We start from the raw sequence: 23,917 nt of genomic DNA, 5'->3' as shown, positions 1-23,917 counted from the left end.
ACACAGATTACTCTGTATGGAAGAAAGGAGTCCAACATTGATACTGTCTTCCTGGCAACCAAACCGAAAGGGAAGGACTTCTCTAAAATATAGTGCTATGAATGTAGGGAGTTCGGGAATGTTGTTTCTCACTGCAAGAAAAATAATACATGCACTTACTGTAAGCAAGTCGGCCATATTATCACTGAATGCCCCGCTCGGCCTCAGAAAAGCAGTGGATCAATTCAGAAGAAAGGAAGCTACAAGGCTTATCAGACGGGTGTAGATGGATCAGAAGCAGCATCCTCCATTACTTCTGTGGCTGGTCAAAATGACACTTCAGGTAGCATGTCTAAAGAATGAATTCGACAGCTCATGTCCTCTGTCATCTCTTCAACCTTCTCTGCTATGGGCCTATCTAGTAAGTCCGCTACTTATTGTCCCTCACCAAACCATCTATGGTACATTGACTCAGGAGCCTCTAACCATATGACAAGGGCCACTCTTGTTCAGTGTCCCAAACCCCATCTTCCCAATAAACACATTGTTACTGCTAATGGTGAGAAATTAGATATACTTGGATGTGATGATTTGTATTTATCTACTTCTAAGACATCTCCATTTCATTTGTCCAAAACCTTATTTGTACCAAAGTTTACCACCAATTTAATTTCTGTTGGCCAACTTGTAGAAGAAGATAACAACGTCTCATTTACTTCTGATGGTTGTTTGATACAGGACCAGAAAATTGGAGAAGTGAAGGGGAAGGGGCGTAGACTATGAAGACTTTTGCTCTACAATTTGAGAAGAATAAAATTGTGCCTGCTTCTACTTCATGTTTGATTTCTACTACTTCTAGTTTTGAATCTGTTAATTGTAATAATGATTGGCATTTGTGGCATAAACATCTGGGCCATCCTTTCTCTAAGAAACTTTATTAGTTGTTTTCTTCTAGTAGTTTACCTGTTTCTAATGTTTCTCTTAAGAATGTGAATAAAGATTGCATCACTAGCGGCTTATGTAAGAGTCATATTTTGCCTTTTCCTTCTCATTCTGAACATGCAACTGTCCCTTTTTATTCAATACATAGTCATGTTTGGTCATCTCCAGTTGTCTCACAGATGGGTTTTAAGTATTTTGTAACCTTTATTGATGACTGCACTCATTTCACTTAGGCTTATTTTCTTCGAAAGAAATCTGAAGTGTACACCGTATTTAAGCACTTTCACACCTATGTTACTACCCAATTTGTGTGCTACGATCAGATTCAGGGGGAGAGTATATTGATGGGGATTTCCAAAACTATTTAAAACAACATGGAATTCAACCCCAAAAGTCCTATCCAGGCACCCCACAACAAAATGGGGTTGCAGGAAGGAAAAATGGGTATATCTTGAGTGTAGTCAGAACACTCCTACAGGATTCCCACGTACCCTCATGGTTTTGGGTGGAGGCGGCCAGCACTTCTATGTATCTCATAAATCGTCTTCCGTCATCTGTTTTGAATAACTCATCTCCATTTCAATCCCTCTTTCATAAACCCCCAGACTTATCCATGCTCAGAGTGTTTGGATGTGCTTGTTTTGTCCACCTTCCACCTCATGAACGCATAAAGTTAACTACACAAGCAGCATTGTGTGCCTTTATGGGGTACAGTTCTGAATATAAAGGGTATCTTTGCTATGACCCTTTGGTTCGTCGCCTTCAAATCTCTCGTAATGTAGTTTTTCTTGAAAGTGTGTCCTTTTTTGAACATATTGTGAAATTCCAAGCTCCTATTTCCTTGCTGCACAGTTTTGATTCTACAAGTACCTCGGATATTCCATTGTCACCTCCGCAACAACTGCAAACATACTTCAGGAAGCAACGACCTTCTTCAGTCTCCATCCCCCCCCCCACTACTCTGCCTCCAGTTGCTGATCCAGTCACTCCAACTGCCTCAATAAGTGTTCAAGACCTTCCTTCTGAACCCCTTGCTCCTACTTTACGTTGTTCCTCTAGAATTTCTCATCCACCTAACCGTTATGGTTATTCACCAAACCATAGATCATTCTCTGCCATTTTATCTACCACAGACATTCCCAGATCTTACTAGCAGGTTGTAGCAGAACCACACTAGAAAGATGCCATGGATTCTGGGATTCGAGCTCTTCTTGAGAATGACACCCGGGACCTGGTCAAAGCTCCACCCGAGACATCTCTCATAGGAAGTCGATGGGTCTATTCTGTAAAACTAAAATCTGATGGAAGCCAAGACAGATACAAAGCTAGGCTTGTTGCACAAGGCTACAAATAGGAATATGGGATATACTATGAGGAGATCTAAGCTCCTGTAGCTAAGATGACCACTGTATGACTTCTTATGGTTATATTTGCAGTCAAACGGTTGACAATTGATCAGATGGATGTCAAGAATGCTTTTCTCCATGGGGAGTTGAAAGAGACAGTCTACATGGAGCCTCCTCCAGGATATTGTACAGACCTGCACATTGCTTGTCATCTGAAGAAGTCACTTTATGGCCTGAAGCAAGCTCCTAGGGCCTAGTTTGAGAAGTTCAGATCTGTCATCATTGATGTTGACTTTATCTAGAATTCTTCTGATTACTCCTTGTTCACCTTAAGGCATGTTAGTGAAGGGGTATTTCGGTCTTTGTACCTATTGAGAATGCTGATGTGTACTATTATGTTAGTTCGAGTGCCTCTTACTTAAATAAGGGCACTTATGTCTTTTCCAATTATATTAATAATATAATAACAGGTTTGGCTAAAACTAGGGTTGACTTTTTCCCAAATTTGAACCAGATCTTTTCTCTTCTTCTTCCTCTTTCTTCCTTCTTCTTTCCTCTCTTCCTTCTTGTTGTTTACTTTACTTTTCAGCTAACAAACAAAACAGACTTCTAGGGCAAGCCGAACTTCAACATGGTATCAGAGCCACATTAAACAAATCAGACTTGCTAGAATTTTGTTTTTTGCGCATTCGAACTAGGGTTTCTCTTGGATTTCTCAGTTGTTGGTTGGAGATTAGGAAAAGGGCTGAAAAGGAGTGATTGCCATTTCATCCGCGATCTTCTTCTTTGGGGTACCATATCTCTTCCTCATGTCTTCTCCGGGCTCCAACTAGCAGACTTGTTGACTAAAGCAATGACTCGAGCTCGGCATCTATTTCTCATGGACAAACTTATGCTTATTCCTAGGCATCAATTTGAGGGGGAGTGTAGAGAACTGGAAAATTAGCCATAGGGCTATTTTTGTACTTTTTCTTTTCCCTTGTTGTATAACTATTCTTTATTCTCTTTCTTTTGTACATTAAGGGCAGATTGTCCTTTTACCTTTTAATATAAATATAACTTTTAGGGTGTCGACTGACACAAGGTGTCACACCCACCATTCGTCTGTGTTCTCTCTCTCTTTCTCCTTCTCTAATTTTCGGTTTGACTTTGACATGTAGAAGGTGGGCCATGTATATAATAACAAAAGTTAACAGTGTGTCCCTCCATTCCACAATAAGTACACTTCCTAGGACTGCTACCTCATCCCCTACCATGACCTCCCCTGAATTCCAACCTCCACTACTTCCACCACCACGACCTCCACCTATATTCCCACAACCGCTAAACCTCCCACTCTTTCAACAACAAAGGTTGACCTATCAGAAGTAGTGGTGATTTTTTGTGGGTCCAAGAGAAATCCTAAAAAGTTGAGCAAACACCTACTCAAGAGTGAGAAGAGCAGAACCGCCCAATATCTATGCTCTAACTGGCTTTATACTCTAGCTTCAAACTCATCAAGAATTTGGTCACATCAAGTTGTTCCCTCTGTTGTTGAATTTTAACATTTGAGGTTAAGGGGTGATAGACATTGAGTTCATTCCTGAGATTTCTCATACTAACATAGTAATCTTCAAGACTCTGGTTTCCCTATTACAAATTGAAATATTCTTGGTAGAGCTGGTATACCTTTGTAATGTTGTCTTACCCAAAGTAGAGCTTCTTAGCATGATCCCATATCTCCTTGCTTATGTCTAAGAACATAAAGTTTACACTTATTTTGGGTTCCATGTTATTCCATAACCATGTCATAATTTGAGCATCTTCTTCCTCCCAATCACTAAACCCTAGAGATTCAAACGATGGTTTCTCATTTTCACCTTCTTCTTGGTTCTAAGGAAAACCTCCACCAATTTGGCCCATGGCACATAACTCTCACCATTGAGTTTAATTGATGTCATCTGCACACTTAGATAATCAAGGGGGACCATCACACTAGATTTCTGATCACTACTAGTCTCTCATGGTGCTGCCATCATGTTGTCTACTCAAGAAACTATCAACACCATTACAAATTGCATCTATGAACACAGAACCAACTATAACAAAAAAAAAAAAAAACTGTTGTTACCTGAACATTACGACAGTCTACTCACCACTTAGCAGCACCTTCCCATCCAAATAGCAAGGAAAACACAGCAACAGCACCTTAGACACATTCAGCAACCTTCATCACAGAAATTCATTCCCAACCTTTACCAACATCAATACAGTCAATCAATCAAAGAAAACCCTCTTGAAACTGCTCAGTAGAGGGTTCAAACCACTACATGACCACTAGGGCTGTCACTCATAGTGACAGCAATCCACAGAATACCAGAGTAGGACTGCCACAGCCTTCTATAGCTTCTTATCTCAGATCACAACCCAGAAAAAGAAAGGAAAGAAAGAGGAGTGATTGCAATCTCCAAGAATTGGAATTTTAGCCTTGCCTTTCCTTTATTTATTACTTCGATACCATGTTTTAATGGTTCAGATGATTGCAGTCTTGGGTTAGAAAGAAAAGAGAAAAAGAGGAGAAAAGAGAAAGAGAAGGAGAAGAGGAGAAAAGAGAAACAATTGTCTAAACTAGAGAGAATGATCTCTCACCCCATCCAACCTTAACTATATAGATTGACCAAAGAATACAAAGACTATTATGCCCCTACTTAAGTATGGGACATGTAACTTAAAATAAAACAAAATGGACAACCAAAATTTAATAAATAAGAGAATAAAGACTAAAATAACCCTACTTAGTTCGACTCTAACGATATATATATAGCAGGTCGGGTCAGGCTATAAATGATCACCCCTAGTATGTCATCTTTATATCCTTGGATGCTTCACATTTAGCTGCTTTAAAGTAGGGGTGATCATCTACCGCCCAGCACAGGCCTGCATCATGGTCACAAATTTGTGGTCCAGACTTAGGCTCGACCCAGGACCAAAATATGGATATATATTATATATGTTATCTAACAAAATCTTATATAATATATAAAATATGTTTAAGGTGGGCCCAGCCAGGCCCATGGTAACCCCTATTTAAAGCTAAAATTTCCACAAGAAATTTAAGGCCTTTATTTGAATTGAAGTAAATCTGGCACATAAAAATGGATGCCACCCTCTCCAAGTTAGTTTTCTGTTGTATCAGAATGCATTATAGTGTGATGTTTGCCTCCACTGCGAGGTTGATAAGAATTGTATGGTATCATTATACTCAATATGCAAATTTTGCATATCAAGAGTCCGTTTAAGTATAAACTCTTTCTTTATTTGATAATTTAACAGTGGACATGTCTCATTATACTTATTAATATCTAAAACAATTGAAATCATGTAACTCTCATTTCTCAAAGTATCGGTTGCACTAAAAAGCAATACATATGAATTGATACACACCAATGCATTGCAATATTTTGAACCTTGGGTATCAATGTCTATGTCCAAAGTGAATGCACCTTTATCAACAAAATCTAGGCACAGAGTCACTGCCATATAAAGAAATATGATAAAGCAATACTTATCTCACTTCCTTTGCTCCCCTAAGAACCTATAAATACCATATTTTTCTCATATGTATTTTCTTATTGCCAACAAAAAAAACACCCTGCCATGTTTTATGGAGACTAATATGGCTGTGACCTCAGTAAAGGAATGGATCTTAGAATTTGCATCCTTATGGTTTTTGCAAACTTGCTTCTCTTCTCCCCAATGGAAATGCTTGATGGGGAGAGAGAGAGAGAGAGAGAGAGAGAGATTGGGGGAGGGGGAATTTGCACAAACCTGCAGCCAGGGAGATGGGATACCATAGTACATGTAATCTTGCGGAATATCTTGGTTCCTAGAAAGCCTCTCCAAGATCCTTACACATTTCGGAAGACAACCCCAATATGCATCATAGTTCTTAGATACTAAAGCAACAAGGAGGCTCATAACAGCTGTCAAAACACCCAAATCACGTTCATCTAGTAGCTGTGTCATGCGATCTGACCTGAAAAATAATGTGGAAAAAACAAGGATTAACCCAAGAAAAATACCTAGAACTGGATCTAGAAGGGATGGATTAAAGTAGAAAGTACAATTTGTATTACCAGCCATCTACATTGACAACATCAGGATTTTTCCTGTATAGGCGTAGTAGACACAAAGCAGCTTTCTTTCTCACAAGTGGCCTACAGCTACAGGAAATCTGATGCAGAAAATGCAATTCTTATACTATGTCTGTTTAAAATTAAATGAGACAGAGAGTTACTATTCTTCTCTTACAAGTAATTTTTGAACATCAGGAGCTAATGATTCAGCAAACTCTCTTCCACCAATATTGCCAACCTGTAAACAGCAAGATCAGAGAGGCTTCGTAAGCATGCTCAAGAAGAACCAACAGAAGTTAGAAAGAATTACCAGGGTAGTCTGTAACATGTTAAAATTGAACATCGAAAAGTAACTAACATCAGCATTTTTCTCGATCGGTAACAATAAAAACATTTTATACTTTTTGAAGGATTAATACAGAGATTATGTATCTTTCATTCAGTTGTAAAACAGAACAGCAACAAATCTTGTTTAATCAAGAAAACTAAGAAAAAATTAAGAGAAGAGAGAAGATAATGATAGAGGGTTTTAGGAAAAAGGAGTCATAGCTGTCTTCCAGCCCCAAAACCTTGTTTTATTCGAACTAATCATAATTAAATATAAAGTTACAAAATTTCCCCTAATAGGGCAGCTGATAGAATAAACAAATAAATGGGCCTTAGGCCCACTACGACTAAGGCCTATTGATTAAAAAAGAAATAACATAACACCACACCAAGTATTCCCTATGGCCCATCAGTTCAACACTCCCCCTTGAGTATGGATGTCAATCATGCTCAACTTGCTTATATAATGTGGCAACCATGACTTAGGAACACCCTTGGTGAGAAAATATGCTAGCTGCTCCTCAGATGCAATAAATGACAGAAAAACTTCCCTACATACAACTCTCTCCCTTACAAAGTATCTATCTATCTCAATATATTCCTTCTTATCAAGTTGAATAGGACTGTGGACTATATTGGAAGCAGCTTGATTGTCATAATACAACATCATCAACTTGTCAAGAACACAATGCCCAACTCACCAAATAGTGATCTCAACCATAATAACTCTAACACTCAATGATCCATTGCTCTATACTCTAACCTCAACTAAGAATTGTGCCACAACCATCTATTTCTTACTTCTCCAAGAAACTAAATTGCTAGCAGCTAAAGTACAATATCCAGATGTAGATCTTTTATCATGAACACAACATGTCCAATCTGCATATGTACATGATTCTATCCTCCTATGCCCATTGTAGAGAACACTAATGTGGACCTGCTGACATACGAACAGTGGGGACCACCATAGTGGGGTCCACATTAGTGTTCTCTACACTAATGTATATAAATTTAAGAGGGGGGCAGCTGTTTAAACACATCAACCCAACTCTCTTTTATCAAAATCTCTCTCTCTCTCTCTCTCTCTCTCTCTCTCTCTCTCTCTCTCTCTCTCTCTCTCTCTCTCTTTTCTCCCTCTTCTTTTCTTTTTTTTTTCTCTTCTCCTTTTAAGTATCTATCTATCTCAATATATTCCTTCTTATCAAGTTGAATAGGACTGTGGACTATATTGGAAGCAGCTTGATTGTCATAATACAACATCATCAACTTGTCAAGAACACAATGCCCAACTCACCAAATAGTGATCTCAACCATAATAACTCTAACACTCAATGATCCATTGCTCTATACTCTAACCTCAACTAAGAATTGTGCCACAACCATCTATTTCTTACTTCTCCAAGAAACTAAATTGCTAGCAGCTAAAGTACAATATCCAGATGTAGATCTTTTATCATGAACACAACATGTCCAATCTGCATATGTACATGATTCTATCCTCCTATGCCCATTGTAGAGAACACTAATGTGGACCTGCTGACATACGAACAGTGGGGACCACCATAGTGGGGTCCACATTAGTGTTCTCTACACTAATGTATATAAATTTAAGAGGGGGGCAGCTGTTTAAACACATCAACCCAACTCTCTTTTATCAAAATCTCTCTCTCTCTCTCTCTCTCTCTCTCTCTCTCTCTCTCTCTCTCTCTCTCTCTCTCTCTCTCTTTTCTCCCTCTTCTTTTCTTTTTTTTTTCTCTTCTCCTTTTAAGTATTTGTTCAATCAGCTCACATACTAGGTCCTTCTTAGCTTCCTTCTTCATGTCTCTTTCCTTATCACTCTCAGATTTGGGCTTAACTGCAGCCAGAGCTGATTCAAAAGGTTGTTAACACTGATAGTACAGCATCATCTAGCACAAGAGGCAATCCTCTAGATACTCTAGCTGCTGTCCGAGCTGCTCTAGTTCAGCTCGAAAATGAAGTTGGTAATTCAGCTCCACCTCCTCAGACATCATCAGCACCCCCTACCTCAGCTTTTGCTCATTCAGGTAATCGGGCCTCAGCTCACCATGCCTCGGTTACAGGTAATACAGAACATTCATGGATAATAGATTCGGGAGCATCTGACCATATGACTGGCTTTCCATCACTATTTACTACCTATCACTTATCTTTAGGCAGAAACAAAGTGTCCATTGTTGATGGCTCCCTCGTTCCTATTTCTGGCAAGGGACACATCAAGTTGTCTAATGCTATTTCCTTATCTTCGGTTTTGCATGTTCCTAAGCTTAGTACTAACTTGCTTTCAGTTAGTTGCTTTCAGTACTAACTTCCTTATCTTCAGTTTTCCATGCCTCAGTTACAGGTAATACAGAACATTCATGGATAATAGATTCGGGAGCATCAGATCATATGACTGGCTTGCCATCACTATTTACTACCTATCACTTATCTTCAGGCAAAGACAAAGTGTCCATTTCCGATGGCTCCCTCGTTCCTATTTCTGGCAAGGGAGACATCAAGTTGTCTAATGCTATTTCCTTATCTTTGGTTTTGCATGTTCCTAAGCTTAGTACTAACTTGCTTTCAGTTAGTAGCATTACAAAAAGCCAGAATTGTTCAATAACCTTTTTTCTGGATCGAAGTGTTTTTCAGGATCTAGAGACAAGGAAGGTGATTGGGACTGACCGTGAGGCAAATGGAGTCTATCTGCTTGGAGGGAGTCCTCATTGGGAAGATAGTGAGACTAAGAGGTCTTGTGTTTCTCAGTCTGTTGATCAGGCTATGCATTGGCATAATAGGATGGGTCATTTATCTTTTCGGGCTTTAAAGAGTTTGTTTCCTAGTTCATTTGAATCTATCTAGATGTCTAGTTTGAAATGTGAGAGTTGTGAACTTGAAAAACACTACAGGGCAACCTATTCATTAAGTAATAATAGAAGTAATATTCCCTTTGAAATTGTACATACTGATGTTTGGGGACCTTACCATACCACTGCCATGGGGGGGTACAGATATTTTTTACTATTTGTTGATGATTATACTCGTTTTTCATGGATTTATCTCATGCGTTCTCAAGATGAGGTTCCAGCATTAACCCGAATCTTTCATCAGATGATTTTAACCCAATTTAGGGTCAAAATCAAAATTTTTAGATCTGATAATGCAAAAGAATATTTTGCAAACCCATTAGCCTCCTATTTGCTTGAACATGGGATTATCCATCGGAGTACCTGTCCTTAGACACCACAGCAAAATGGGGTTGCTGAGAGAAAGAATAGACACATATTGGAGGTAGCCAGAAGCATCAAGTTTACCTCCAATGTGCCTATACATTCCTAGGGGGATGTTGTTCTTACACCAGTGTATCTCATCAATAGGATTCCTTCACGAGTTCTTGACATGAAATCTCCATTTACCCTCTTATATCCTGATAAAGAGTTATTTACCATTCCCCTTAAAACCTTTGGTTGTACATGCTTTGTTCAGATTCTTGGCCCTCATCGTTCCAAGTTTGATCCTAAGGCCTCAAAATGTATTTTCCTTGGTTATGCACAAACTCAAAAGGGATATTGCTACTATGAACCTACTTATAGGAAAAGATTTGTCTCAATGGATGTCACTTTCTTTGAAGATGTACCCTATTATCCAAGGGTTTCTCCTTAGGGGGAGAGTAGTAAGGATGGGGTTAACTCGTCAGAAGTTCCTTTACCTATCCCGTTAAGTGAAGAGAGGTGTAATTGGGAGGGCTGTCAGAGATGCAAGGATGTGAGAGTCCATCATAGACGATGGAGACAGGTTGATTTTGGACATCAACTATGCAGGCCAGTCCCAGTCTCCTCTGCAGATCCAGATTCTAGTACCACAATAGCCCCAATTCCTTCTACAGAGCCAGATCCAAGTACCACAGATACTACAGATGAAAGACATCCCACCATGGAGCCTTCACCTTCATTAGATGATCTTGATCTTCCCATAGTAGTTCGTAAGGGCAAGCGTCGTTGCAGCACATCTACAGCTCACAGAATTTCTCAGTTCATGTCCTATGATCATTTGTCTCCCTCCTATAATTCTTTTCTCGCATCCATTGCCGATGTTCCCATTCCCAGAACAATACAGGAAGCATTGGAAGTACCAGAATGGAAAGATGCAATAAAAGCAAAAATGGATGCCCTCGTCAAAAACAATACTTGGGAGATAGTTGATCAGACTAAAGGTAAGAAACCGGTTGGATGTGGATGGGTATTCACTATGAAACATAATGTTAATGGTTCTATTGAAAGGTAATAAGGCCCGGTTAGTTGCAAAAGGATTTACTCAGACATATGGTATTGACTACATGGAAACTTTTGCACCAGTCGCAAAGATGACCACTATCAGAGTCTTATTATCTCTTGCAGCCAGTTACTCTTGGTCGTTGTATCAGATGGATGTTAAAAATGCCTTCCTCAACAGAGACTTGCAAGAAGAGGTTTACATGTAGTTGCCTCCTGGATTTTATGGTACAGAGACAGGAAAGAAGGTTTGTCGGTTGAATAAGGCCATGTATGGACTAAAACAGTCCCCCAGAGCTTGGTTTGATAGATTTAGACAAGCCCTTGAAAGGTTTGGATATGTACAGGCCCAGTCAGACCACACCTTGTTTATTAAGAGAGTGGATTCTTCCTTAACCTTGCTTGCTGTATATGTGGATGATATTGTAGTAATAGGAAATGATAATACCGAGATTGAGTCCCTTAAGCAACTCCTTCATCAAGAGTTTGAGGTAAAAGATCTAGGAGAACTACGATACTTCTTGGGCATTGAGGTAGCCAGATCCAAGCATGGGATTTTTGTTTCTCAAAGAAAGTATGTTCTTGACCTCTTGGAAGAAACAAGAAAGTTGGGTGTTAAGCCTGCTGACACACCCATTGAACAAAATCACAAGATCAGTGCAAAGGTTGGAGAACCCCTTGAAGATAAAGCTATGTTCCAATGGTTAGTTGGAAAACTTCTCTATTCCAGTTGTGACCAAGTCTTTGCCTCTAGTGCAACTACCTATGGAATGATCACCTATTCGGCAAGTGTATATGCATCATCAGGTACCGGCTCCTCCTCCCGCTTCGTCACTGTCGACAGATCTGATAGTTGTTACCACCCCAGCCCCCCCCCCCCCCGTTTTTGACCTTGATCTCCCTATTTCTTTGTAGAAAGGTAAACGCAGCTGCACTCTTCACCCCATTCCAATTATGTTTCTGTATCTCACCTTTTGGCTTCCCATTGCCAGTTTGTTTCTATGTTATCTTCTGTCTCTGTTCCCAAGGATGTCCAAGAAGCTCTCACTTCTCTAGGGTGGCACCAAGCAATGGAAGAAGAACTCTCGGCCCTGACTCATACTCATAAGTGGGACCTCACCACTCTTCCGCCTGGTAAGCATGTTGTGGGTTGTAAGTGGGGGTGTACACTGTTAAATACTTGCCCGATGGGAGTGTTGAATGGTTGAAAGCTCGACTAGTTGACAAAGGTTATTCACAACTATATGGTATCGATTACACAGACACCTTCTCTCCAGTTGCCAAAATTGGGTTTGTTCATGTTCTGATCTCCCTTGCTGTAATGTTTGATTGGTCATTGCTTCAACTTGACATCAAGAATGCCTTTTTACATGGTGATCTCCTTGAGGAAGTGTACATGGAGCAACCACTAGGGTTTGTTGCTCAGGGGGAGGGTGATAAGGTATGTAGACTTAAGAAGGCTATTTATGGACTTAAACAATCTCCTCGTGCATGGTTTGGGAGATTCAGTGAAGTGGTGAAGAAGTTTTGAATGAAACAGTGTCAAGTTGACAATTCCATATTCAGCTATGAATCCAATGCTGGGAAGATCCTATTGGTGGTATATGTAGATGATAATGTTATCACAGGCAGTGACAGACTAGGGATTGATAGGTTGAAGACTTACTTGCATGATCACTTCTAGACAAAGGATCTTGGCAAATTAAGATACTTCCTAGGGGTAGAGGTAGCGAGGTCCAAGAATGGTATTAATCTGTGCCAGAGGAAATATGTCCTTGATTTGCTAGAAGAAACAGGGTTGTTTGGTGCTAGACCAGCTGAAACACCCGTGAAACCAAATGTTAAGTTGAGTAGTGATGCAAGTGAGGAGTTTGAGGATCCGGGAAGGTACAAAAGGTTGGTAGGTAAGCTAAATTACCAAACCACCACTCGACCTAATATCTCACTTGCAATCAGTGTAGTGAGTCAGTTTATGCAAAATCCTCGAATTCCACATTGGGAGGCAGTTCTAAGGATTGTGCGGTATTTGAAGGGAGATCCAGGTCATGGTTTGTTATATGAGTGGAGGAAGTCTTGAGATAGAGGGATACATGGATGCTGATTGGGCCGGTTCCATATCTGACAGAAGGTCTACTACAGGGTATTCTTGGTGGGAACTTAGTGACATGGAAAAGTAAGAAGTAGACAGTGATAGCAAGAAGCAGTGCAAAGGGTGAATATAGAGCCATGGCACACACAACATGTGAACTAGTGTGGTTGAAGCACCTCCTAGAGGAAATGGGGTACTCGATTGACACTCCTATGAAGCTATATTGTGATAATCAAGTTGCAGTTCACATCTCTAATCCAGTATTTCATGAAAGGACGAAGCATATAGACGTTGATTGCCACTTTGTACGTGAGAAGGTGCTTAATGGAGTGATAAGTACAACATAAGTGAACACAGGAAATCAATGGGCATATCTGTTTACCAAAGGGTTGAATTGGGGAAGAGTGGACTACATGTGTAATAAGCTGGGACAATATGGCATCTACTTACCAGCTTGAGGGGGAGTGTTACGTCGGCTATAGAAGGGTTGTATAGGTTTTTTATATTAAGTTATACGTTAATTGTACTGATGAGTAGATATTAAGTTAGCTGGTGTGGCTCTCACTTAAGTGTGGGTATAAGAGTAATTCTGGTTTATTTAGAAAAGTATAAATAAAGGTTGGTCGACCAGAGAAAATGATTTTTCCCTCTAGTTTGACAGGAACAGTTCTTCTTCTTCTCATTCTTCTTCTTCTCCTTCTCCTTCTTCTCCTTCTTATCTGAGATCATACGGACACTATATCTGAATTTTATCAGCTTAGTTGTTCAATCCCATATTTTGTCTCCTTCCAAGTTTTTTTTTTTCTTTTTGATCAATTCTCCTTCAAGTTTTTTTATTGGTAAAAGATCTCATTTTATTGATTAAATCATAAAGAATGAAGAATATACATAACTGCAAGCACCTCTTCATGGACTAGCCTTTGCTACCCATCCTTAACATCATTATTTTTAGTTTTCGAAGTTTCCCTCTTGCGAAGTTACACCTAAAATAGTTGACTCCTTATTGCCCCTTCTCTTGCTTCTCAAGTTTAAGAATATTCCTTTTTAACATAAGGTTTAGGATATGAATATTGAACACTTTCAATTATGATTTTAGTGCCATTTTGTCCTTACTTAAGACTATAAATGGATAAGAATCAGGAAGATTTCTCTTCCTCTTCCTTTATTATTGATATAAATCAGAAGTTCTGGAATGTATTCTTTTTTTAGTAACAGTGAATCTTCCATTAATGCAACCACTATACAGCCCACAGAAGCAGATAGCAAGCCAAAAAGTACAAACCTGATCTCCTAATAAGGAAATTCACATCATGTATTCATTTTAAGTAAATTTAGGAGTAATACTGACTAGAGTTCAATAGGAGTAATAATGGACATGACCCACAATTTAACAATGAACATGGCACTGAAATTGAATGGAAAGGTGGAATAGAAATCGTATAGCCACAATATGTGTGTGTGCACTTTTCAGCTATTGTTGAAGTACTCTTCTGGTTTATTGGAATATCCAAGGCACGGGAAAAACAACATATGACCAGGTTGCTTGAGCATGAAGGCAATACCGTAACAAAGGAGTATTGAACAGTCAGAAATTATTTTATAAAAGATGCAGCTACACATGAAAGAAGACATACTGTATTCCAGGTAAATACATTCTGATTCCACAAGTTATTCAATAACTCAAACAGAAATATGATTAAGTTTAAAATTAACATAATAAATTAGATCTTAAGATTGAAAATAGATATCCTGATGTCATACCATGGTCAAGGCCAAGCACTGGAAAGTCTCATTACGCCCAATGATGTCATTGCGTACGCAATTTATGATCAATCTTAGAAAGTCATGGTTCTCATTAAGCATGCATGATGTCACTATGTACCCAACCTGCAGCCAGATTTAGCATAAAAAGATAATAAGCTGGTCTAGAAGCCACAAACTATTGTCCACCGGTGTGAAGAACCCCAGGGGAGATGGGTATGAATGAGCATGCAATGAAGCATGTCCCAATACGTACCACATGCACAAACATACCTCTCCACAGAGAAATAATACCATAAGTATACTGCACAATCTAGAGGACAAACCCTAATCTGGTTAAAATACTTCCAAACACAAAACAGAAAAAGAAACAAACAGCAATAATGAAGCACTTGAGCCTGAACACATCAAGGACTTAAATAAAAGATAATGTATTTGAATTTCTATAATTGCTTAGTCAATAAGTTCAAGTACTAAGTTCTTAACATCATAGAGAAAATAGATTTTGTTTACTCTTTTTTTTTTTTAATGAAAGAGGGTCATTTTTTATCAGTAAACAAACCAGAGAAACTAACACAAAAATATTCATATAAAAATAAATTCATCATAAAGAAAATTATGTATATTTTTGGTCTTCACACCCACAAAAAATCCCTCACTAATTTTTCTAGTTGTCTTGCTATTCTTACCAGGATTCTAAAGGTAGACAAAAAGTAAGTGGGCAAGTTAGCTAGGGTAGACTTAATCAAAGTAATTCTCCCTCCCATAGAGATGTAGCTCCTTTTCCACATAGTTAACTTCATAGTGAATCTTTCCACTATTGGTTTCTAGAAGCCATCTACTCTCGGATTTTCTCCTAAAGGCATACCAAGATACTCTAGGGGCCATTTTTTCTCCTCACATCCCAGTAGTCCTACCAACTGTGGATTTCTTCATCTCTCATGTTAACTCCCACCACACAACTCTTTCCCCAGTTGGCTTTTAACTTTGAGATCCTTTGGAAATGATCAACTAAAGCTTTCAAGTTCCACATGTTGACCTCAGTGCATTCCTCACAAAGGATGATTATGCCATCTGCAAAATGCAAGTGAGTCACTACCACCTCATTTCTACCAATCCTTCACCCTCTAAAATAGTTTGTAGATCGGCTTAAATGATCAATCTACTCAGAACTCAGAAATAATGGTGAACAAAAAGGGGGAGATGGGGTCTCCTTGCCTTAGACCTCTTTTAGCCAGGAAAAATTCCCTAACCACTCCATTAATTAGTACCGACAAATGTGTTGAACTAAAACATCCTTTGATCTATTTCCTCTACTTCTCACCTAGGCCAATTTTTTTTCTAGCAAACCCAAAAGGAAGGACCAATCCACCATATCATAGGCTTTTTCCAGATCCAACTTGAAAATTAGTCCTACCCCTCCCTGCTTTTTCTTTTCTTCCACACATTCATTAGCCACAAGTGGTCACTCATTTGTCTCCCTTCCACAAAGGCTCCTTGATTTTGGGAGATTACCAAAGGCAAAATAGTCTTAAACCTCCTTGGCATAACTTATGTAATGATTTTGTATAGGCTGTCCACAAGGCTTATTAGCCTAAAGTTCTTTGGAGTCTTGGCTTCTTTCTTCTTAGGCACTAGGGCTAGGAAAGTTGCATTAGCTCCTAGTGAAATTTCCCCTTTCTAATGAAATTTCAAAAACACCTCCATCAAGTCATCTTTTATTATTTCCCAACAGTCCTGATAGAAGGCCATTGAGAAACCATTAGGTCCTAGAGCTTTAGAACTTTCCATTGAAAAAAACGCATCATGAACCTCCTCCTCATTGAAGCTCCTTTCTAAGACGATTGCTTGGGTTTCCGACACTTTGATGCAATCCAACTCCCCCACTTCCTAATTCCTTTTCCCTAAGGAGGCAAAGATCAAAAAAGGGAGGCAAATATTGATTTAAAGAGATCCACAAAGGTCTTGAAAATCTCCTCCTCTGAAGTTACCACCTGACTTTCAACCTCAATGCTAGAGATCAAGTTTTTCCTTCTTCTCCCATTTTCCACTAAATGAAAGACTTTTGTATTACCATCCCCCTCCAATAACCACTTACATCTTGATTTTTGTCTCCAAGAGATTTCCTCCTTCCTCAAGATTTTCTCTAATTCCACTTTTAGGTTCCACCTTTTCTATCTTTCCTCCACACTACATTCTCTTCGGGCCTCCTTTTGGTCTAACTGCTCAATCCTTTTTGGCATTCTCTCTTTTGTTTCTTCTATTCTCCAAAATTTATCTTTATTCCAATCCTTGATTCTTCCTTTAATTTCTTCAATTTTTTTTGTGAATCTCACCCCTTTATTATCTACATTGATTTCACCTTCCACCCACCATTCTCTTATTTTTTTCAATAAACTTTGGAACTTCCAGCCACATGTTTTCATATCTAAAAGGTGTGGGGCCCCAAAAAGGTTTTGGCTTAGTCACAGAGAACAATGGCTAGAGGTTACTCTAGAGAGTACTCTCAAGGCTAGGTTTTCCCACAACTCTTCCCAATCAATGGAGAACATGAATCTATCCAGCTTTGAACAGATTTAATTTTCTTAAAAGTTGGCCCATGTAAAGGAAGCTTGCAGTAGGGAGTTCTTTTAGCTATAAGGCATCCACCAAAGAGTTAACTTTCCTCATACTCATGGTTATAGTCAGGTTCGGTTTATCTGTTTCACTAGTGAACATTATCATATTGAAGTATCCACCTACACAAACCCCTAATTGCAATTAGCTCTTCCCAGAGACAGTCCCTTTCTCTATATATGAGTTAAGACCATAAACATTTGTTAAAACCCACTCTCTTCCTCCACTGCCTTTTTTAGCCTTTATTGACATTAAAAAATTCCCAATCACTTCTTCCAGACAATCCACGTCCTCATTTATCTATATTGTAATTTGTACAAATACCTACCACCTGAAGCACCCCAAGAAAGGAAATAGGACCAGCTCAACCCTCTACTGCTCCAAATACTCCTTATCCATCTTCTGTTCAAATCTAAGAGCTTTGTTTCTTGCAACACTACTACATCCAGTTTCTCTTTCTTAACACATTCTTGATAATTCTCCTCTATTCTGCACTCCCTAATCCCCTCACATTCCTACAAATAATCTTCATTACTTAGGATTCAAGATACCCAATTCTTGCCTCCAAAACTACTAATCCCCTCTCTCCTTCTCCCTTAAACGGTTTTCAACCTTGTCATAGATTACTCCACACACTAATTTCTCCCCTTCGCTTATTTTCCTGCTTTTCTTGTCTTCACCCACATCCTTCCTTTGATACACTTTCATCTTAGCACACACGTTTCCCAAGTCCTCTGGTTCCTGCCCCTCCTTGTTTGGTGAATCACTGGTTTTTCCTTCTCCTTCAAAAGTCATAACAATTTTTCCTCCATTCTCTACTGGATCTATAGTGGTATCCTACCCCTCCGATCTCTTCTCAAAAATCTCCTCCATTTCAAATAGAGTGGCTAAGTTTCCTAGGATTAGATCCATTATCTCCTCCTCCAAAACAACTTCCCCTGCTCCTTTCCTTTCTCAGTCACACCCAGGTCATTGTCCACATCATGCGTAGCTTCCAGGATTGGATCTACCAAGCCACGAGAGGAAGTATTAGCACAAAGAGCAAGGGTAAGGGTAACCAAAGCAAGAGAAGACAAAGTGGGGGGAGGAGGAAAAAGGGGTGGAAGAGAATCCCTAAAGGTGAGGATCAACCCAAAGACAGACAATGAAGGGAGAGCTCCTTTTCAACATCCTATTACAAATAAAGTGTTTTGTTCCTAGGTGAATCTAAGTTTGGCTCGTTGTGAGAGTCCAAATCCCCATCACGAACACCCTACGATTGTGTTTGAAATGTTCCTTCATCCTCTACTCTCTAAGATTCTTCTGTAGATCCCCCACCATCCACAGTAGAATCTTCCACCCCTACTTTCTTTAGTTCCAGAGCTTTAGTACTGGAGTTTTCTTCAAATAGGAGTTCAGTTCCAAGAAAATCGAAGTCTGCCATATTGAAACCCTTCATTGAGTTAAGACTTCCAACACTTGAGGGTTGATCAACTTCCTCCTCGATATCTCTTAGGTCTTCCCAATCAGTTTCATCTTCTGAAACATCACGTGCTTCTCTGTTGTAGCAAGGATTTCCCTGGAGTTGTTGAGTTCTCCGCCCCCCAAGTCTTCCAAAACAGATCTGATGGAGCTTTTTTGGTCATTTGTCGTGTCAGAGGATGAATGGAGAACAACCCTGGAAGTAGAAGCTGCCACGAGAGGCTGAGAACAGATGGGCTGGTTAAAATGAGATGATGATAGACCCAGAGAATTGTCCCCAGTCGACTGTTGCTGTTCTATCTCAATCTTCTTGAAGTTGAGTTGCTTGGCTACCCTCAGACTTTGTAATACTGCTGATATCTCTAATCACAATGAATCATTAATATCCAATTGGGCCTGAGTACGGTTCCAACATGACACCATTTGTGTCTCTCAACACTCCCCCATTCCAGATGGTCCTAGGTTACTAAATAGATCTCTCATCAAAGCTCAGTTTAATCTTGTTGCTGTTCTGGTTGAATCTATCTTGGATTGTAGATCTGATTGTCAATGAAGCTGCTGCCACTCTCCAACCTCGTATGATGTCATCAACTGAGAATGCCTCGAGTCATCCATTGTCTTGCTCCAATTAGCTACCTTCACAGCTCTGCATTCAATTATTGCCTCCTTGGTCCTGGCATCCTGACATGCTCCATAAATAGTTTAGCATTTCTGTCTTCCCAAATGGTACATTGGATTCCTGCTCTTGTAGATCTCAACATAATTCTCCACCTTGAAGGCACAAGAAATCTGAGTTGAAGAGGCCAACATCTTAAGAGAGTGTCTACCTGCATCAAAAGAGAGAAAAGAACCACTCCGAAACAATAAACACAAATGAATAGGAGATTAGTAAATGAAAAGTCGGACTCTTCACTTGCATGACACCAGTTCAGCATTCTTCTTTGAATCATGTCACAAGTATTGATCCTCTTAAAATAACATTTCCCAACAGAATACCCTAACATTAGGAGGCACTTGTACTAGACCTTTACGTTATCCTTTTGATGTTCTTGTCTCCGGGTCTTATGGTGAAGTCATTTTTTATCTTATTATAATAATAAGGAAAATTTCCATTTAAAGAAAAGGAATGAACAAGTAAAGAAGGTGAAGGGAAAACCACAGAAACCAGATTGAAACTTAAACATCAATATCAATTTTTGGGTCTAATCCTAAGTCCTTGGGCATTTTAGTCTAGTTTCCTGGTAATAATTTTCAACCTACTATATTGTATCACTCACGTTTATAGAAAGAAATATTCATTAGCTCAAGGCATGGCATATTCTGGCTGATGTTGTTATCCATGAATATCAATCATGTTAAGCAGCAAGATAAACATGTAAACAATTTAAAACAAAAACTATTAGCATGGCTAAGACCAATGCAAGAGTAATCATATTTCCACCTGCTTATCAAAAAAAATAAATCTACCTGCTTTTCTGCATACTTAGGTGCAGATATTAAAGAAACAACCTCCATATGACCAAAGTCTACATCATATCCCAGCATATATATGTAGAGCATCTTCCAAACATATTTCTTCTTCTCATAAGGGGTCAAGCCCTGTCAAAAGAACACAAAAACCCAAATCACAACAAATTTGTTCAGGGCACCCAAGGAGGTAGTGTAGAGGATTGTACTATGAAGAATATAACCTCTAGAAGCTAGCTAGTAACACAAGGGAAGTAGTAAGAGTATAAGGAACTTTTATGTTACACGTCCATTAAAAGTACGGTTTTGCCTTCCTTTTTTTCTCTTGTTTCCCAGGGGTTGGGATTTAACATTATATTTGAGTGGAAAGCCAAAAAAAGACAATAATGTAATCTAGCTTCTAAAACTACCCTTTCGGTTCATTTATTTGGACTCATTTTTGCAATTTGATCGATATCGGTTGGTGTTTTAAATATAGTACTGTTAGGGAGGCCTTATCAGAGTGGAATATAAAGGGTCAAAACAAGAAAAGTAAGTATACAAACCCACAAAATGAATAATTTAGTGTAATTGTGTCTTTTTAATTATTATAATATAAAAAAATAAAGAATATAAAAAAATAAAGAATGTAAAAAAAAAAAAAATTATAAAGCCATGTGCAAAATAGCAAGGCATATAAGTAAGGTGACCCTCATAGGCTTATAATGCTTTTAACATTATTTGGATTTTACAGGATGAAAGGAATGCGAGGATTTTTATAGAAGAAAATATCTCCAAAGGAGACGAAGCTAAGGAAGACATTTTTTTTATCAATAACATATTCATTCAAATCTTTGAAATATCAAAATATTTACAGCAAGGAAGACAAGAACTCTTATCTTCCGAATACAACTTAAATCTTCCAAAGAGAGAAAAAGAGAAAAAGAAACAAAAGGAAACAATTAAGTTACAGCTTAGCCCAAAACATTGCTTCCCTTTCTATCCCTTGTTTATCTAATCCATCAGCTAAAGAGTTAGCTGATCTCTTAACCCAACTCATCCTGATTTCCATCTCCCACACCAGCCACCTGAATTTCCTCTTCTCATTTCTGTAGTTCCATAAACCGCAGTCATCTTTAATAAGCCACCCTATCACCACCTCTGAGTCCCCTTCAATTATGAGTTTCCTGACATTCATCTCCTTGGCTTTCTGAACTCCTTCCATAACTGCCAAGATCTCAGCTCTAAGGGAATCCCCCATACCAATTGGGCCTGAGAACAGGGCATAAATGACCCCACTCTCTTCCCTAAAAACACCTCTATGAATAAACCCTAGTTGATTCTAGGTCAAAGTAGAGAAGAAGGAAGAAAAAAGAAAAGAGAAAGAAAGAGAAGAATGTCCGGCCAAACTAGAAGAGAGAATGTGAAAAATCACTCTCCTAGCCGACCCACTTGGATTTTATTCATAAAACTTGGAGTTACAAAAAAGACAGTTTTGTCCCTCATATAAGATGGGACACATAACTTAAACTCAGATACAATAGACCTTTCACTTTCAAGAAGATAAACTAGAATGACCAAAATACCCCTGACTCGAGCACTCTAACACTCCCCCCCTCAAGCTGGAGAGTATATATCATATAGTCCCAACTTGTTACAAATGTAATCTATTCTTCCCCGAGACAATCCCTTTGTGAAGAGATCTGCCCACTGATTTCCTGAGCTCACATGAGATGTAGTAATTACCCCACTTATCACTTTCTCTCTCACAAAGTAACAATCCACCTCAATATGTTTAGTTCTTTCATGGAAGACGGGATTGGATGAGATGTGAACAGCAGCTTGGTTATCACAGTATAGTTTCATGGATTTGTCAATTGAGAACCCCATCTCCTGTAGTAAGTTCTTCAGCCATACTAGTTCACATGCAGTATGGGCCATAGCCCTATACTCTGCTTCCGCACTACTTCTTGCTACCATTGTTTGCTTCTTGCTCTTCCAAGTTACAAGATTGCCACCTAGGAAGGTACAATACCCTGTGGTTGATCTCCTGTCTGATATAGAGCCAGCCCAGTGAGCATCTGTGTATCTTACTATCTCAAGAGTTCCCCCCTTTTGGTATAACAAACCACGACCTGGAGCACCCTTTAGGTACCTAACAATTCTCAGAACAGCTTCCCAGTGAGGAACCCGGGGATGTTGCATAAATTGACTCACCATACTCATAGCAAATGATATATCTGGTCGGATAATGGTCAGATAGTTCAACTTTCCCACCAACCTTCTGTATCTTCCAGGATCATCAAACTCTTCACCGGCATCCACACTTAACTTGGCATTGAGTTCCATAGGAGTCTTTGCTGGTTTAGCACCTAACAACCCTATTTCTTCAAGTAGATCAAGAACATATTTTCTCTAACATAGGTTGATCCCCTGTTTTGACCTCGCAACCTCAATCCCTAGGAAATACTTTAGCTTCCCCAGATCTTTCATATTGAAGTGGTCCTGTAAGAATTTTTTCAGCCTGTCAATGCCATTGTTGTAACTTCCAGTTATGACAATATCATCTACATACACGACTAGCAAGATTGTCCCATCCTTTGAGTTATAGTTGAGCACAGAATGATCAACCTGACACTGTTTCATCCCAAAGGCCTTCACCACTTCACTGAAGCTGCCAAACCATGCACGTGGAGATTGTTTCAGTCCATAGGTTGCCTTTTTGAGCCTGTACACCTTACCAGCCTCCCCCTGAGCAACAAACCCTAGTTGTTGCTCCATATACACCTCCTCAACAAGATCACCCAAGTTGCACAAGAGGCCAATCATACATAGCAGCTAATGAGATTAACACCCGAACTGAACCAATTTTAGCCACAGGAGAGAATGTCTCCATATAGTCCACACCATATAACTGAGAATAGCCCTTGGCCACTAACCGTGCCTTCAATCGTTCTACACTGCCATCAGAAATATGCTTCACTGTATAGACCCATTTACACCCAACAGTGTGTTTACCAGGAGGAAGGGTGGTGAGTTCCCACGTGTGATTATGTTGTAGAGCAGAGAGTTTTTCTTCCATGGCTTGCCTCCACCCTGGGGAGGTAAGGGCTTCCTGTACAGTCTTGGGAATGAGAACCGATGAGAGTAATGATATAAACTTGCAATGAGAAGCAGAAAGGTGAACAGTGGAAACATAGTCTGAAATGGGATTAGAAGTACAAATAAGTTTACCTTTCCGCAAAGCAATAGGAAGATCAAGATCCGAGGGAGGAGCAGTAGCAGGATCTGTCGACAGGTGCTGAAGTGGAGGAGGGGCCGAAGCCCTTCTGCGGGTATAAACTTGAGTAATTGGCGGCCTCTCTGTAGTAACAAACATATGATGTGCATCTGTAGTAGGAATGGAAGCTACAGGGAGAGGGTCCATAACCGGTACAGGAAGAGGAACCACAGAGGGAGAAGAAGAGACCCCGACATCTGAGAAAAATGGAACTGATTCAAAGAAGGTGACATCAGAGCACACAAACGATTTATGAAATTTTGGGTTATAACACTTATACC

General features: G+C 39.3%; 1 protein-coding gene across 1 annotated transcript in view; it reads right to left on the bottom strand.

Moving 5' to 3' along the window:
- LOC148871041 (AP-2 complex subunit alpha-1-like) overlaps positions 1 to 23,917 on the bottom strand; it is a 150,505-nt gene that overhangs the window by 96,141 nt on the left and 30,447 nt on the right. Inside the window, exons 2-6 of the mRNA XM_088973311.1 lie at positions 20,378 to 20,509; positions 14,834 to 14,959; positions 6,558 to 6,620; positions 6,383 to 6,480; positions 6,075 to 6,282 (exon numbers count right to left, since the gene is read on the bottom strand). Coding sequence (XP_088829437.1) covers positions 6,075 to 6,282; positions 6,383 to 6,480; positions 6,558 to 6,620; positions 14,834 to 14,959; positions 20,378 to 20,509 — 627 coding nt within the window. The remainder of the gene's footprint in view (positions 1 to 6,074; positions 6,283 to 6,382; positions 6,481 to 6,557; positions 6,621 to 14,833; positions 14,960 to 20,377; positions 20,510 to 23,917) is intronic.

Source organism: Nelumbo lutea, chromosome 2, assembly GCF_056320005.1.
Source record: "Nelumbo lutea isolate HS-2025 chromosome 2, American lotus-T2T, whole genome shotgun sequence".
NCBI lineage: Eukaryota > Viridiplantae > Streptophyta > Magnoliopsida > Proteales > Nelumbonaceae > Nelumbo > Nelumbo lutea.
The sequence above is the reverse complement of the archived record's forward strand: the minus strand, read 5'-3'. Positions and strand labels throughout refer to the sequence as shown.